The 17,997-nt window shown below is 39.9% G+C and overlaps 1 protein-coding gene across 1 annotated transcript; it reads left to right on the forward strand.

Annotated features, from left to right (window-relative positions):
• Positions 1-1,074: 1,074 nt before the first annotated feature.
• Positions 1,075-9,653, forward strand: STEAP1 (STEAP family member 1). The gene is made up of 5 exons (XM_063303596.1): positions 1,075-1,310; positions 3,487-3,591; positions 6,133-6,645; positions 8,167-8,331; positions 9,114-9,653. The coding sequence occupies exons 1-5, from the start codon at positions 1,239-1,241 to the stop codon at positions 9,363-9,365; spliced, it is 1,107 nt and encodes a 368-aa protein (XP_063159666.1). The 5' UTR covers positions 1,075-1,238; the 3' UTR covers positions 9,366-9,653.
• Positions 9,654-17,997: the final 8,344 nt, after the last annotated feature.

A 17,997-nucleotide genomic window follows, 5' to 3' on the forward strand; every position in this document is an offset into this window, starting at 1 on the left:
ACCAGGGGAATGCTGGCAAGGCTTCATAACATTACTAGCTCCTCCTGCACTGGCCAGACAGGTAGCAATAGGCATGGTTTAGCTGTCAATCAGCTTTTGGGAGCTGTGCTGCTAGGCCTTAGCAATGAATTATATAATGGAGCAACTTGCTTTTTCAGCTGTTCTTTATTTCCAGTTCTTTTTACTGGAGTGTTAGGTAGGTAAAATGAGTAAACCGACTGACCTTATTTAGCAACACTCCCCAGGTGAAAGACCCCTTCCCGTTGCCAAATACAAACTCATTGACATGGCAAAGCATAGCAGCAATTACCTATATTAGGGATGGGAAGGTGGGTGAAGTAATAAGCACTTACTTACTTAGGTAGGACAAGACCACTCATTGCTTGCATTCTTGCAGTCATACTAAGCACTTTACCTACTGCATACAGGAGGGAAGTGCAAGCAATCAGTGAAGGACCTCAGTTGTTTGTTATGAACTCAGTGGGCCTGCCTGCATCTCAGCTCTGGCCTATGTGGAGTTTGTCTGGCACTGACTAAGATGCATGAGCAAGTTGAGAACCCAGGTCTGGGGGCAAGTGTGGAGTCTCAGCTGTGTTCTGCCATTATTCAGCTGGGCTTTTGTTGGTGTGTAGTGGCATCCCTCTGTGCCAGTGGCATGGTTGAAACCAAGTGGGCAATATCAACCCCCAAGGGTCAATGGGACTATTCACTATTTTCATAAATTATTTTCATATAATAAATATTTGTGGGTCAATGAACTGAAGAGTTTGGGGACCCTGCCCTAGATACATTTTTGTTTTCTAGACCCACCTAGAGTACCCCAGTTGCTCCTAACAGCATTAAAGATTCTGTGGCTACGCGTTCTTGCTTTTTGATTTGGCTGACTACGTCTGCATGTTCTTCAAAGTTTGGCTCACTTGGACGGGCTGTTTCTTTTCATTTGATTAACGAGGTATTTCACGCATCAATCAGCAAAGTCCTGCAGGCAGAAGAAAAGGCGGGGCCGACAAGAAGGATGCCGAAGGCGGAGCTGGAAGGGGCGGGGAGCTGGAAGGGGCGGGGCGGCCGCATGCTGCGCGGCAAACCTGCGGAGCCGAGGAGAGACGCCGGGCTGGCTGAAGCGGTGCGCCTGTAGAATCGTTCCGCCCCAGTCCAGAAGACAGAGAAAAGTCGTAAGTTCAGAGCTCTCAGCCGCTGAATGTTCAAAACAGAGCCACATCTGTCGGGTCGGCAGTCGGATGAGAGAGCAGCCCATCCACAACTCCGGACAGGCAAAACACGTCGCTCACCAAGTATCTGCCGAGCCTGAGGTGGGTGCTCGGGAATTAGTTAGAGGCTGTGAAAGACACCGCCCCGCCCCCCCCCTTATCTTGCTAATGTAAACCCGAATGCCCGAACAAAAGCGATATTGAGCAAGAATCCGTGACGGACTTGCCGACGTCATGAGATCCCAACGTCATAATTGCCGCTTTCCGTTCGAGAGTTTAGGAGACCAAAGTTGAACTGGATGTGGCTGGTTTGCGTTCTGAGCTGCCTCCGCGGGGCTGGCCGCGAGCTCTTGAGAGAGGGATGCCAGTTCAAAAGGCTCTATGATAAGATGCCGCTGCCTCTGTCGGAATTTTGAAGATAGGAAACCTACAGTTCTAAGCTGTAAGAAGACAGGGAATGTTTCTGGCCAATGGGATCTAGAACCAATTCGTTCTGGGGCATGCATCTGTTCAGAGCTCCACTCCTCAGTGCCATTCTCACCATTCTGTTCATCCCCAACTCTTTTTCATCCTCTTTCGGAGAGCCAGTTCGCTAAGTCCTCAAGGGGGCTGTTTTCTGCTCCCTTCCTTTTTTTTTTTTCTTTTTCTTTCTTGTAAGGTTTGGTTAGAGTTTGGCAAATCTTAGGACCCTCTCGAGCCTGCTGGGCAATTTTAGTTACAGAAGGAGAATGAGATGAGAATGAGTTGACTATTAGCATATGTAGATTTGAATCTGCTAATTTTAGACTATACTGGCATAGAGGCAATGCTCATCTTATCATTAAGGCAGATCTCGGTAGCTGCCTGGCACTCTGCCTTTTGCAGCATCAGCATGAAAAGGGGAGGCGATGGGAAAGAAGAAAAAGTGGCAGATTCAGCACTATAGCAGAACGGAAAAGAGCGTCTCCCTGCTTGCATCTACACAGCCGTGTCCATTTCTCATTGAGATACTGCAGAACTAACTTCAATATTTACAGTTCTGAATGGGACACTTCATTTTCGTCGTTAGGAACACTTTCTCCCTGGAAGAACCTGGCTCTTCCAAGTGTTGCTTTACTAAATTAAAAATAAAAATGACATTTTACTGCACCCTCTACAAATTCTCCTGCTGTTCAACAGGCAGTTGGCATGCTACCTGTCCAGTTTCACGACTGCTTACAGTACTCAGAGGATCTGAGTGCAGTAAAATAGGGCTCTGCAAACAGCTTGGAAGGGCACTGTGTGGAGTATCCCTTAGAACCCACTACTCCAAGGATCAGGGCCCAGCATGTTCTTAGAATTCAGCATGGCTTCTTTGAGAGCCTGTCCACATCGTTTGAGCATGTATGTGCAGGCTGGTGGCCAGGGTTGCTACCCATGCAAAATGCCTCTCTGAATGGTTCACACAGCCCTAAAATAAAGTTGCATTCAGATAACTGTGGATAGGATTGCAATTCTGGGAATGATACTTAGCAAGGGGATCTCTTATGCTCATTGAGGCTTTATTCCTTCTTAGTGTGTTTTGATGAACTTAGAACTGTTGATTCAGGCAACAGCGTGAAAGTCACTCCTCCAAACCTTTCTTGCTTTGAAAAAGGACTGCAGCTTTCTCTCTATGGATGTCTGGGTAACTGATACAAACTATCAATCAGACCCCTAGGTGATAGCCATGTTATTTCAGTTGTCTAGATAAAAATTAGTATGTTGCAGAGGCCATAATAAATACTATTGTGAGGAGTTGCTGGAGCAGCAAACTTTAATATATTCTCTTTTAGCATCTTTACAGTACAGTATTTAGAGATCAAGGGCCTGGAGGTTATGAGAAACAGCCCTCACCAAGGAACTGTAATTGAACAGCATTAATAGTTGAGGCCTGTTTTCACAATAGACAGAGTTGTAACCATTTTCAGTACGTGTTTTTGCTATGCAGTGTCAGCAGAGATATCAGGAAGGCCACATGTTGATACTTCTGTAAAAAGTCTGGATGCTGCCCTGAAGTTGTTGTTGGCTCAAGCAATCTGGGTTTCTTTTACAAAACATATCCTGTTGAATAGAGGTTTGTGACATTAGACATCTTTGGGTTTTATAATACGAATAATCTATGGCATCTAATAATCTCCTTTTGTAAAAATCTTATCCATGAAACAAGAACTCTCAAAAGAAGTTGTGTATTTGATTATTTATAGGTTTCACTAATACCACATATGTGTTTTTTTGAAATGCAAAGAAGTAACAAAAGACTCCTGAAATTGTCTTTCAGCCATCCAGTAGCCATAGACAGAACAATACGCAGTGGTCAAAAAATATGGATCAGGATGAAAATCAGAAAATGGACTGTGAAATGACACAGGAGGGTTTCAGCAATGTAATTTTCATATATTTTTAAGTTACACATTCTAAATTGTTTGTGGATGGTAATTTGGTGTCCCACCCCCAATTTTTTCTGGGTGGTGGGCAGTAGATACAGCATTTGTTGATCAATTCTGAGTGAATAATGGTAAATGAGCAAGAGTTTTTGACTCCAAATGGTCTGACAGTAGAAGCAGAGATATCTCCATCAAGCTTCTGAAATAACCATAACCAGGAAGAGACCTTAAAAGGGCTATGAAGTCAGTTCATTACTCATACCAAAAACACATTCCTAGACATGGAATCAGGATGTGCTCAGAAGAAACCTATTCCTTAATTGTGAATGTTTATTTTTTGCATCTGGCTCTGGTTGCTGGATCTGACAAGCATGAAATGTATATTTCTCATCTGTAGGGTACCTCAGGGCTCAATGCTGTCCTCCCTCCTGCTTAACATCTACATGAAACAGCTGGGGAGGTCATCCATTGGTTTGGAGCCCAGAATCATCAATATGTGGCTGATACCCAGCTACACATCTTGACCCTGGGTGGGCCAAGTGGTGCTGTCAATGCCTTGTCCCAGTGTCTGAAAGCTGTGGATCCAGATGAGGAGCAACAGATTCAGGTTCAGTCCTGCCAAGACTGTTTGGCTTTGGATTTTGCCCCCTTCCCCATCTAGTGACTTTCTATCTTTAGTCTTGGATGGGGTTGTACTTCTCCATTTTAGACTGGTGCACAACTTGAGTTTTTTTGTCCAGGACAACCTTTGTACAGTTCATCTAGTGTGCAAGTTGCACCCATTCCTGGAATCATAGGCCCTCCAGATGGTCACTCATGCCCTAGTCACCACATGGTTGGACTATTGCAATGCACACTATATGGGGCTGCCCTTGAAGACCACTCAGAAGCTATATCTGGTGCAAAATGTAGTGGTATGGACAGTGGGCATCCTTCAGTATACCCGTGTGACACCACTGCGCTACAAGCTGCATTGGTTGCCAGTGGGCTTCTGGGTGCAGTTCAAGTTGCTGGTTATCACCTATAAAGCCGTTCGTGGTATAGGACCAGGTTATTTCTTCCTTGGTTTCTGTCCATCCAGTAAAATGAGGCAGTGTTGGTTTGCTTCAGGCCCCTTTATTTAAACAGTGCCACCTAGCAGGACCTAGGAGGCATGCTTTCTCTGTTGAATAGTATCCCTCCAGAGATCTGTTTGGCTGTCACCCTGTTCTGTTGGTGTTCCAGAAGTCTTTAAATATTTGGCTGTTCTCCCAGGCCTTGGGGTAGGGTGGTCTGGAGCCCCTATTAGTTAGGGGCAGTGGTTAATGGTATTTGTACTGTGGTCTGTCTGGACGTACATGGTCTTTTTTCCCTTTTTAATGGTTCTCTATTATTTAAAATGTGCAAGCTGCTCAGAGATGTGCTGGGGTTGGTGTGGGGGGCTCTACATTTAATAAATACATGAGTAAAAGTTATTTCATGGGACATAATGTCCCAATCCCTCACATAAAGTGTCTGGTGCACTGATGTACCCTGTTCAAAAGGTTGTGGGTTTTTTTAACCCACTGGGCTCTTTATTTGTATTTCCATGATAACGTAGGAAATGTGCTTTGGACCTTAATGCAAAGCTATGCATTAATATCAACGAGCTGAATTAATATTCAGCTAGCATAAAAATGTATCCTTGGATAAAGATTTATTAAGTTGTAAGGGTGTAAAAACATTGACCTACCCACTTCAACTTAAAAGAAGTTTATACAGAATTTCAAAACAACTGTTAATATAAAGATTCCCTAATTAAGATTAAAATTGTCAGAATTTAGATGGCCTGTGGGAAGAGATGACATTTCAATTAGTCTCCAAGTGGCACTATAATGTTTAGGTTACATGTGTTGGAATAAAGATGTAAGTATTTGTTCTGCATTTTTGAGAATATGAAATATAAAATTCAGCTACATTCACATCTGTCTCCATCTTTAAGAAAAACATAGTTCTTCTACCATAAGATAACTTTAGCTATACTGCTAGGTAAACAAAAACTAAATACAAAATGTTAGTGGCTGAAGAGTATTAGTTTCAAATAGTATAAAATACTTTCCACTATAGGGTCCCATTGTTAAATGATTTTGTAAGTCACAGGAAAAAAAATTAGCTGCATTCCCATAAAAATCTCAGAATAATCTTAGAGTTTTATATTGCTAAACCAACTTCAAAGATTACAAAACAATGCAATCTTAAGATCTTCCAATCTCTTCATTGGCTAAAATGTTATCCCACTAGTTTGAAATTTTACAAAATATTGTGATAAAACGTTATATAGAAGTACCAGCTTCCTGAAAATAATTTTAGTGCCTAAAACTACAGATGACTAGGCTATTGAAATACAATCTCATGTTCCTTCAGCCAAATTCCTGTAACTTAAAATCTGATGCTTAGAGAAATTTCAGATGGGATGAATCTAAGTTGGGACTACAAAGAATAACAATGCAGGGATCTACTATTACTGGTAATACTTCTAAAGCACTCTACAGGCTCATGTGTGGTGTGTTCTCCTTTTTCAGATTACAGACTTACAGGCTACCGACATTCCTGAAGAAATTGTATTCTCCCATATGCCTCAAAGAATCCACGTAGATGAGTTTGACTCTCCTCCCAATAAGTACTGCAACTACGATATTTTTCCTAAATGGCATTTACCAGTGAAAACAGCATTAATACTCTCTTCATTCACATTTATTTATACTTTCCTAAGGGACATCATCCATCCTTTTGTCACTGCTCAGGAAAATGTATTTTATAAAATTCCCATCTTGGTCATAAACAAAGTCTTACCGGTGGTATCGATTACTCTTCTGGCCCTGGTTTATTTACCTGGAATATTAGCTGCAGGTTTCCAATTCTATCATGGAACTAAGTATAGACGTTTTCCACAATGGTTAGACAGATGGATGTTATCAAGAAAACAGTTTGGGCTTCTTAGCTTCTTTTTTGCTTCAATGCATGCCTGTTACAGTTTGTGCTATCCACTGAGGAGATCATACAGATACAAACTGCTGAACTGGGCATATCAGCAGGTATGTTTTATTACAATACCATTACCTACTGTATACACACACACACACACACAAACACATTGTGCATTTCTGGTCATCCAGTCTGCAGTGGGTAATGTTGAAGACATGGAGACGGTGTAGAAAAGAAATGGTGCAAATCCTGTACATGTTTCTTCACAGTAAGTCCCATTAATTTCATTAGATTACTCTTAGATATCTAGATACAGGATTCCTATCTTAACAACTCAGAGATTGGAAGCTGGGCCTCTTACCTGGTGAAAACAGCATAGTAGAACTTGTCAAGAACAAAGTAGTTGAGATTTTTTGCACACTGCATAATTTCTGAAAATCATTGCCACAAAACGTTGATAGAAATTTTAAATGGCTTTGTCTAAAGTATACAATCCAGAAAGTTTTGTCAAGTGTAGATGTCCAGGAAAAAAACTGTAATTTGCATCCCATCACTCATCTTTAATACTAACTTTGTGGCAATTTGTTCTCTGTGCACATATATTATATAGGGCTTTTCGCAAACCATCTGGATTCATTGACTGTCCTAGCAGGGTAACAGTGGTTGTCAAGACAACCTCCGTTGATTAGTCACTTAAAATATTGTTCCTTAGTGCATTACCTGTCACAATATGCCAAAGGTTGTATTTAGCTTGAGAAGGAATTCTGTTTGTCAGCAAATAAAGGGAGTCATGCTGGGAAAATCAAGTTAAAAAGGAATTGGAACTAATCTTCTTAGGGAGTTAAAACTTCGCTGAAGTATGTAAATATTCAGTCTAATTGACTTTGCTTTGGTTTAGGCTGATGCAATTTCTGTTTGTCATTGGTATAAACAATGCCAGGGTTTAAATGTGACCGTGCCCTAATTGGGCACACAAAGCTGAGAAAATGACAGCAAAGCAGCAGCTGAGACTTGTTTTGTTCAACTTGATTGTTAAATGATACAGAAGTAAACTTTATGTGGGCTTGTTTATACATACACATTGATTCTTCCCCCCTTCCCTATTAGATTTTTAGATTTTTTTTTATCCTGCCTTCTTATTTTTATAAATAACTCAAGGCAAGGAGCATACCTAATGCTCCTTCCTCCTCCTATTTTCCCCACAACAACAACCCTGTGAGGTGAGTTGGGCTGAGAGAGAGCGACTGGCCCAAAGTCATCCAACCAGCTTTCATATCCAAGGTGGGACTAGAATTCTCACTCTCCTGGTTTCTAGCCTGGAGCCTTAACCACTAGACCAAACTGGCTTTTCCCAGTGCAATTCCCACTGCAATTCCTGCCGCATGTACACTTTCACATGGGGAAACTCCAGTGTTGTCTGAGATGTAACCACAACCTATCTTTTAATCACAGCAAAGACAATAGGCTGTCATTCCATATAATCTGATTCCTAGGGAGGTTATCCATGTAGTCCCCCTTTGCAAGTTAGAGTACAAAATGTGTACAACTAGACTTGAATGTTAAGTACAGTACATGTAGGCTGTCAAGGTGCCCTTCTGATAATTTTTTCAAGTGTAATATTATTTCCACAGGTACAGCAGAAAAAGGAAAATGCCTGGATTGAACATGATGTCTGGAGAATGGAGATTTATGTATCTCTAGGAATTCTGGCACTTGCTTTACTGGCTCTGTTGGCAGTAACATCAATTCCATCTGTCAGCTACTCACTAACTTGGAGGGAGTTTCATTATATTCAGGTATATGGATGGACGGATGGATCATTACAAAGGATCCTTTAGTGGCAGGACATGAACTTGGGTGTTACAAGCCTAATGTTCCATCTCTGCTATTCCCAGGTGAAATGCTGAAATAATGATGGGATGCATGAAAGAGAGATAGCTGTAAACTTAGTTACATTTTTCCTACTCCCTTGATTTTGACTCTGCCCATTGACATATAATTCATGGAACATCAGTTACAAGGAAAGTAGGCTCTTTGGCTGAAAGTTCTTGTCTTCCCTTATACTTTAGAATGGAAGTATTATAGTTCTGTATCCATTTAATTCAGAAAATACAATATTAATCTACTGGAATTCTGTTGCAGAATTTCACATATTTTACATGAACAGTATGTCTAAGAAGTCCAGAGATGAAGATCCTGAATTTGTTACTACATATTATTATTTTGTTGACTAATGTTTTGGAACTAATGTTTTTGAGACCTATGTGTATTAAGAACAACAAAAAGCATTCACCAGTGTTTTGTATAATTTTAGTAGAGTTAAGGTTATCAACCTTTGAATCGACTCTTTTAGCTTTGGTTTTAACAGCAGTTTGATTCCTGCAGTCAGAAGCAAATGAACATTTATTTCCATGCCCGCTGGTTTGTACATATCAAGTTGCTGTTAATGCCCGTGAATAGACTAAGCTGTTCTTTTTACCCTCGTCAACTGACATCCCTAAATATATGTACCTAGCAGGTAGTGTAAATTATACTTAATTATTTCTATTTAAAATATTTCTTCTTTTTTTTTTCCTAGAGCAAGATGGGATATTTAGCTTTGCTGCTTTGTACTATTCATGCACTAGTATTTGCATGGGATAAATGGATCGACGTACGCCAGTATTTATGGTATACTCCACCCACATTTATAATAGCAGTTATTCTTCCAATTATAGTTCTGACTTGTAAAATTATCCTGCTGTTCCCGTGCTTTAGGAAGAGATTACAGAAGATCAGATCTGGTTGTGATGCTGCGACAAGTAAGACACAGATCGCTTCCAAACTGTAGATGCACTGACCTTTTCCAAGTCCTAAACAAAATAGTTGATACATGTGGTTGCAGTTCTGTCTATAGGTACGTGGAGTAAGCCCCATTAGACTTGTTAAGGTTTACTTCTGAATATACGTATCTGCGGTCAAACTGCACAATGGAAAAGTCTACCTACTTAGGGAGAAACATTTTTATATTTCATTTTTACTGAGAAAATCCTGAGATTGTGCCTCCATGATCCCATATACATGAATCCATAAAAATCCCCCAAATTTCTATTTCTTATTTAGTCAGAATCTTCTTCAGGGATACTGTGGACCTATAATATTTATATACTTGTAATATGGATTGTATTGCAATCTAAAATATGCAGGACAATAAATATGGGCATAAGAAGTAAAATGTGAACAATGGACCATCCTTGCCTGGATGTTACAGTGACTGAAGCTCAGTAGAGTAGATACAGTACATTCTTTTGCCCACAAAGATCAACTCCCTCCCTCCCTCTGTTTTTCTCTTGTTGTTACACATAAGAATCCCATTAAATAAATCAAAAATGTGTATGTTCATCTAAGTGCATGTTCAGATCAATTAATGCAGCCACTTTATATAAAATAATTTTAAAAAACAAAACCTTTGTAGGAGAGGTCATTACATTGGACTAGGGAATCAAGCACATAGATTCAGCTGTCGGACAACAGGTGCCTAATGCAGGTACAAGCAGAGCTAAAAAAGGGATGACCTTACTCACCAGCATCTGGTCTTCTAACATGTTATTCTATACCTGGAGATTCTGGAATAATTTGGTGCTTGAAAAAGAGGTTCATGAATTTTAAGAGTCCCTCTTTGTCAGTTGTGAACACCTACTAGTTAAGTTCATTTGCTATTACAAGAGCTGAATAACTGCATAAAATATAATTTCGGTCCTAATAATATAGTTAAATTATGGCTGAAAGAAGTTTGATGAATTGATCTGGCATTTCCCAATTTTTATTTGTTTTTGGGGGGGGGGATATGGAAAGGTGGGGTCTAATGAATAGGAACTATTAACTTGAAATCTGGAAAATATTCTCATTTTCTTCCCATTGAGCTTGTAACTAAGTTCTGTGTTTTTTAAAATTACTGTATATTGTGAATTGAGCAATGTAAACATAAATTTATATAAAAATAGTTATCAGTATACTTTTTGTTAACTGTGTATGAAATATAATAAAACTTTCCTGCATTTTTCAACCTTCATATTCCAGTGGTTTTATATTAAATAGAAGTTAAGTGGTTATTCTACAGCAGTCTTTGAAGAAAAGATATGGTGCTGGAATTGTTTCCTACTGTTTATTCCCAGAGGGGAATAAACAGTAGGAAACAATTTCCTCCCTGAAAATCTCATAATGTGAATCTAACACAGGACCTACTGAATAAAAATAATGTATAAGGTACCATAATTTTTCATGACACTGGTACCAATAAAACAGCAGTGGAGTTAAATTAACCATGAAACAAGTTATCATACACAATACAAATCCAATAGAGGGGATCCGTAGGCAGAAACAACTGTGTGGTCATGATTTCTTCACTGAAAGACCCATGCACAGAATAGGTGCTTGTTCCCACTGCATAAGTGATGCAAGTTTACCTGGATATATTTGGTGTCTAATGAGATCTCCATTTATACTACTAGGTGTGGATGTAGTGAGCTCTACTTTGACAATACATTATCAACTCTTGCTAACTACAACATGTACACACAACTTTCCTGGTTGGCATAATCAATCAATATGTAATAGATGGATCATTTCCTACTGCTAACAACAACACAAAACCTATGATCTGCAGTGGCACTGCTGGACAAAAATATAGCTGCTTCTGCTCCTGGAGAATTTCCTCAAAATTGTTGCTTTTCTGAGATGGGAAATGAAGTTCCTGGGAAAAGGAAAGCTTCACTCCCTTCTTTCCAATGACTGTGCCTAAGACTGTTGGAAGCTAAGGAGATGAGATAGGAAGGAGTAGAATGTTCTGCTGAGTTTTGCTGCTGGTGCTGCTGTTTTTTTAGGTATGTATTTGCAGTTACACTCGTTTCCCCTGGACAAAGCAGTGTGTGTTTGTGTGTGTACACACATACATACACATAGTGCCTGCGAGTCAGTTTTCTCTGCAGTTTCCTTGGCAAGGTTTTTTGCAAGTGGTTTGCCATTGCCTCTTTCCTAGGGCTGAGAGAGTGACTGGCCCAAGGCCACCCAGCTGGCTTTGTGCCTAAAGCAGGACTTGAACTCATGGTCTCCAGTCCAGTGCCTTAACTACTACACCAATCTCTCTCTCTCTCTCTCTCCTCTCTCTCATATAGTCAATGCTTCTTTAAAGCAGCCAGTACAGTCTGAACCTGTTTTGGTACTCATTCAGATATTTTTGTGGCTCACTCAGGCATTGCGACACTTGATCCTGAACAAAGTTTGACCTTTTATTGTTGAAAAGTGGTGAAGGATTTAGTACATTCTCATGCTTTACTATACTAGTGAGGAACAGAACTAATAAAAATATAGAGACTGCAATTTCATAGATTTTATTTAAAGCCTTTTTATGTCTTCGTTTTCTGGTCCTTGGTATGATGTCCCATGAGATATCCACAAGATGTTTCAGATTTCCCACTTCAAGACAGAAAGATACTGTCTTTTCTGTTATGAAAGAAACCCTGGCAGCCATTACTTCTCTGATAGTGCTAGAAAAATGCTAATCAGCATTCTCTTATTTAAAAGAGAATGCATGTAAAAAGGTTACAAATCATAGTTCTTCCATGCTTTTGACACAGCCGCAGAATAACAGAAATTACACCAGGCTTTCAAAATTTCAAAGTCATGTAGGAAAAAAAGGCCAACCCTCCTTTTACATTCTGTTGGGCAAGACTGGTATGGCTTTCTGGAGGTTCCCATATGATTGATTGATTGATTGATTGATTGATTGATTGATTGATTGACTGATTATGTGCCATCAAGTCATTTTTGACTCCTAGTGACCACTTAGATAGATTTTCTCCAATGAATTAAAATTAGTTTGAGTAGCCAAGTGATATTTCTTCAATCAGTTGGCAATTTGATTCAGGGTTGTACCGTTATTGGGAGATTGGTTTCCATTGCTTTATGATAGAATTCAATTTGTATCTTCAAAATGTTCTGTACATGTTCACCCTGAAGTCCATTCTATTGATTTCAGTGATATTTATTCCCTAAGAAGTGTGTGTAGCATTTCAGGCTTAACTTTGAAAATAAAAATGTGGGTGGGTCAAAACTAGCTGCAACAGTTGGTTCTATTGCATTAGTAAAACTGATGGTTTTAGAAGAGGCCTTGTGAAGCAAATTTATGGTGACCAAATCAGGGCTACAAAAATCCAGATGACCATGAAATGGCAGCTAATAAATACAGAAAATTCTAACTCTTGCGTAGCCCTACATGAATCCTTGTGAATTTGAGTATAAAGTTTTTTAGATGCATGAGTTGTTACAGACAGCCACACATATTACATGAATATCAAGAAAAATATCTTCCAAATGTTGTATATCATCCTTTCTGAATTTCATTGCCATTTGCCACACAAGATTTTTTTTCCTATATTCAATTAGGGAAAATATATATTTATCAAACGAGAGTAACGAACACTAGTTCACAAAATCTATGAACGATATGAACTCTGCAACCTATACCCACTTCCATGGTAGCAAACAACTGGATAAAATAAACTTTCTGAGTATAGGATTGCATTGTAAATCTATTACTGCACAATAAAATGCATAGCTGTTCAAAACCTCATCACTATGTTTAATGAGACTTCTAAGTATGGAGATATAAATTTGCAGACTTGGTCTTTAAGGTGCCATCAGATTCTCTCTTCTTTTTGGTGAATTTTTTTGTAATTTCTTTTTCATTTAACCAGACCAGTTGCAGCAGTTTAGTTACAACAGAAGATTCCTTTGCATATATAGTCAGCAAGCCCTACTGTACTTCATTTGGTGAGGCTTATTTTCAGCAAGTAAGCAAATACAGAATTTCAGTGTGCGTTTGTTTACTCCCTGCCAAAAAATTGAAGAAAAATTAATGAATCAAATGAGATAACTATAGAAGACGCAAATGTTACATCAAAAGAGGGTATTAAAGACCTAGGGTAAAGGTTAATAGGTCAAATGTCCATGAGAGATAAATGTAGCAGAAGGTAAAAGGTAACCCAGCTTACCTTTCTTTTGTGTGTTAATCAGTGATCCTATGAAGCTGTTTTCCCCAACTTTCAAAAGTGTTGGCAGCAGCAGCAGCAGCAGCTGCTCCTCCTCATTATTATTACTATTGATATATTGAGAATTATATAAATACTCCGGACTGACTTAGGACATCCATATGTATAAATGAAGAAAAACTGCGTATTTGGGACCAAAGTAACAATTAAGTAACAATTAATGGATTTTTCAGTACTGTATGAGAATAAAAATATAATACGCAGCTCATCTTAGTAAATGTTCTTAAATGAAAAATGTTAAAAGTTGCAAGTTCAGCATGCCACATTTTAAATCAATTATGCTGTTTGTGGTAAGTATTAATCACTACCCACAATTATACAGATTTGTATCATTTTAATATGTGTGAATCATAGATTCTTTTCATAGAAGAGTCATTGTGTATCAGACGTAATCCAGAATTAAATTTCAATAATTGCCAGCCAGATTCAGGGGTGTCCGTGAGGGCGGGGGGGAGATGTAAAAAAAAAAGTTGGTGATTGCAACTGTGCAATTAAAACCCCGGCTCTTTGTATAGCATGTGTGATACACATAAAAAGGGCTGGGGCTTTGATTGGGTAGTCACGGCCACCCTGTTTTACTTTTTTTGGCCCACCTGTAGACATTCCTGGCCAAATGCATAAGGGAAGCCTCCAAGTAGCGAGTTACTGCAGCTTTGCTTCCTACTTGTTCCCCAGCAGCTTCTGAGCCAAAAATGGGACGTATTAGCTCAAACATGAAATTAAAACGCCAAAAGGAGGGGGAATTGTTAGCTTAACATGAATTCACACAAGCAGTGGTGAAGAATTAGCCAAAGACAAATACTAAAGTTCAGAAAGATTATACACAAGAGAGCCTAAGGAAGCAATTGTTCACTTTATAGAGAAGAAAATAATTTGACTATAGCATCCCCAATACAAGGACCAGCACACTAGTTCTAAATAGTTTAACCTAAGGATACACCAAATATGGCCTAGAGGTTGGCACTGAGGAAACAGAATATTATGATTGCTATGGAGACTGAAGAATCGTGATCTCTGGTGATAATGGAATGCCTCTGCAAATGAGAGCCAACATGTCTGAACTCTTCTGTACTGTACCACCTTCTGCATGCTGAGTTTGCCATGTGGTGCACTGTTCAGATCTCCTGGTAATGGCAATGGAAAACCAGCACTCAGATGCAGTGGGAAGAGGTAGGAAAGTGAACAATGAAAATCAACAGGGCTGCTAGGGAAGAGGAAGCTTTGTTTTGGTCCTCCAAGTTGTCCTGTTTAAGATTGCTAATTTCCAAGTGGTAATGACAACAGGCTCACTGGAATAGGGAGAGAAGCTGTGAGGCAACATTGATGGAATGGAGACAGGAATGAGAAGATGGCTGCATGCGTATTACTCCGGCCCAACAGCTAATTCAGTCTTCAGGACAAAATGCTTTCCCATCTCAGACTGAAATCTCTGAGTTTACACTAATTTCCAGAATGTTCTGCCAATAATTTTTTCAGGCTGTATTAAGGGGGCATTTGGTTGTTAACAGTTGTTCTTATTTCTTAAATTGGGTTTAGAGATACTTTGAAATATTTTTTATTTTTTTGCCACCTTAAAATCCCTAAGTTGTTTAAAAAAATAAAATATCTATCCTACACTTCCCAATGTTTAGCTTCTTTGGATGAATTGAATTCCAGTATTATGAAGAACATTTTCTTTCTGTCTGTTTTCTCCATTTGCATAATTCAAAATTTTATCATATCCTCCTCAGAGATGATGCTCCAACTCATTTGTCCTTTTCTAACTGTACTGAATTGTTTCTTAGCTGTGTTGATCAGAACTCTTATATTCCAAGTATGGCTTCTGCATATTTATGGTTAAAACTTCCTTTCTTTACAAACAATTATTCATAACTGTATGGAGTTATATTTACACAGCTTCAGAAAGTTGTAAAATAGTTCTCTCAGCTATCAAACCTGCTGAACAAATACTGTGCAAGTCATTTAATGAGGCACTTTGCTTGTAAGGGAAGTGCCCTACTAGATCTGCTGCTTGATGCCGATAGGTTTGCATGTGCCTAATAAATGCACAGAAAGGAGATAGATTGCAGGCAATGTTGGTTTTGATGCCTTTCCTATTGATCCCCACCTCCAAATTTGGCATTTTCACAGAAGCTGCATGCAGAATGAAGTTTTCAGTGAGCTATCGATCATAATCCCAAAACTCTTTCTTTGAGTACTCATGTAAGTAGGCTGTTAGAAAAACAGCAATAAATTATATTCCCAGGTAAAAATTCTTCCTGGAAGTGTTGTCATGGAAGAACAAAATTACATGGAACCATACTACTAACTGAAAATATTACCATTGCCTCCGACATTGCTAAATTCACATAATCAAAGCCCCTTAGCATTTCCATCTTTTCAAGGGAAGTGAGTTATGGATCAATAAAGTATCACTAGAATTGGGATTCTGATTGTATGCCCAACTCTAATTAGAACTTTTATTTCATAGCTGAAGGCAACAAATTAAAATTACGCATTTCCCCACTAATGTATCGCCCAGTTACAACACTCAGCCCAAACTTCTGTCTACATATTTATGTTATTCAACATGAGCTTGCAAGATGCAACTAATTTGGAGAAAAGTAAAGGAAGTCCCCATTTAGGGAGCACAATTGGGACCAGAAACTCGGTCATTAAGCAAAGCAGTTGCTAAGTGAAACCACAACTGTGCTTATGAACTTACTTCAGCTTTCCTTTGCTTTACAGACCTGCAAAGATTGTAAATGTGAGGATTGGTCATAAAATTACTTTTTCCTCACCCCATAACTACGAATGCTAAATGAGGCAGCCGCTAAATGAGGAATACTTTTAATTATTATTAGTAGTAATAGTAGTAATAGATGTAGTAGCAGACTGTTTTATAGTGCTAACTTCAGGATGCAATGAAAACAGTTCTCTCAGCTATTTAACCTGCTGAACAAAAAGACCTTTGAGAACATTTCCACAAATGTACTTTTGATCAGTACATGACTCTTGGTCAAAGGTATTTACAACACTAGCTACTAGGACAACAGCTATACATGATCTCTCTTTATTAAAATGAAGTTTTGCATATACATGAAGCAATTTAATGTTTGGTATTATATTTGCAATGCCTCCACCTCGGAAGGACCGGAGAAAATGCTGAGTCACGATGACAGCTTATTTCCCGACAAACTCAGGGCTACTTTTGCTTCGGATTATTTTATATAGGTAGGTAGGTAGGTAGATGTGTAGGTAAGATAGGATTGCACATGTCAAACGATGTCACCTTATCCTCCAAATGTTTGTTTTTATTCTGTAATTCTGCATCTGGGGACAGAAGCACCGGGAACAAGAAAATAAAGCTCCTGGACAATGTGTTTTTGTCTGTCCTTGCCGTTAACAGCAGCGCGGCTGTTTTCGCTCTTCCTGAGCGCGCAATAGCACAGCGCCTTTAGGGCCTGCTCGGGTCATCTATCAATCTCCCCCTTCCATCCTCGGGTGGAAGTCGCCGGCTGTAGTCCGCGCTCGCTTCTGGCTGATTGCACGCGCGGCGGCGGCGGCGCCCCCCTTATTGCCCGTCACTCCGCTGCCGTTTCCTCCGCCTTTCAGTGCCCTGCTCAAGGACGAGTCGGGCTGCCCACTCAGCTTCTGCTCGCCTGTGGCACCCACCTCCGACACGACGGAGCCGAGGAAAGAATCGCCTCTCTCCCTCTTGACTGGAAGCTGCCACAGCAAGCTGGAGGTTGGAGAGCAAGAGAGAGCGGCGGGCGGCGGCGCGGGCGTTGAAGTGAGGTGAGCAATAGAGAAAGAGGCAGCCAGAGCTAAGGTGCATTCAGTAACACCACGCAGAGCAGAGAGGAAAAGAAAGGGAGAAGCTGAGCCTCTCACGGGTTTACCTACCCCCGCGCCCTCCTTGATTATTATTTTTTCCATGGCGGCCCCGTCTGAAAACGGGGAACCGGGAAATCCTGGCCGGAGAGGGAGGGAGCGCAGCGAGGCAAAGCGGAGAGCGAGCTTGCTCGAGCTGAAGCATTGATTTCTATTTAACATGGCCTGTGGGGCTTTCAACGGGTGACAGGATGCAGAGCGGCCCTGGAGAACAGAATATGCCTCCCCCCCCAGAAATGCAGAAGGCTAAATCCTCGGTGCTATCTGACAGGACACCCTCTTGCAGAGCATTCAGGGCAAAGCTGCAGAACAAAAAAGAAATGTAATAAAGCTAGGTTTATATATGGCCTAATAATAATATGTGGCTGCTCTAGGTTACAGGCTAATAAAATCATGATTAGGTCTTATGGATTTATATTTCTTTTCAAGGCACAGTCAACAGAATAATTAACCCAAGGGTTAGCAGTTAAACTGTGGAGGTCAAAGAATGCACTGTGTCAA

This window comes from Candoia aspera, chromosome 4 (assembly GCF_035149785.1).
Source record: "Candoia aspera isolate rCanAsp1 chromosome 4, rCanAsp1.hap2, whole genome shotgun sequence".
Taxonomy (NCBI): Eukaryota; Metazoa; Chordata; class Lepidosauria; order Squamata; family Boidae; genus Candoia; species Candoia aspera.

Bases quoted from the DNA above. Each gene is read 5' to 3' on its own strand.
- STEAP1 (XM_063303596.1), top strand. From the start codon at position 1,239: ATGAGAGAGCAGCCCATCCACAACTCCGGACAGGCAAAACACGTCGCT. The intron at 6,646-8,166 runs GTATGTTTTATT...TTATTTCCACAG, and splicing joins TGAACTGGGCATATCAGCAG to GTACAGCAGAAAAAGGAAAA. The intron at 8,332-9,113 runs GTATATGGATGG...TTTTTTTCCTAG, and splicing joins GGGAGTTTCATTATATTCAG to AGCAAGATGGGATATTTAGC.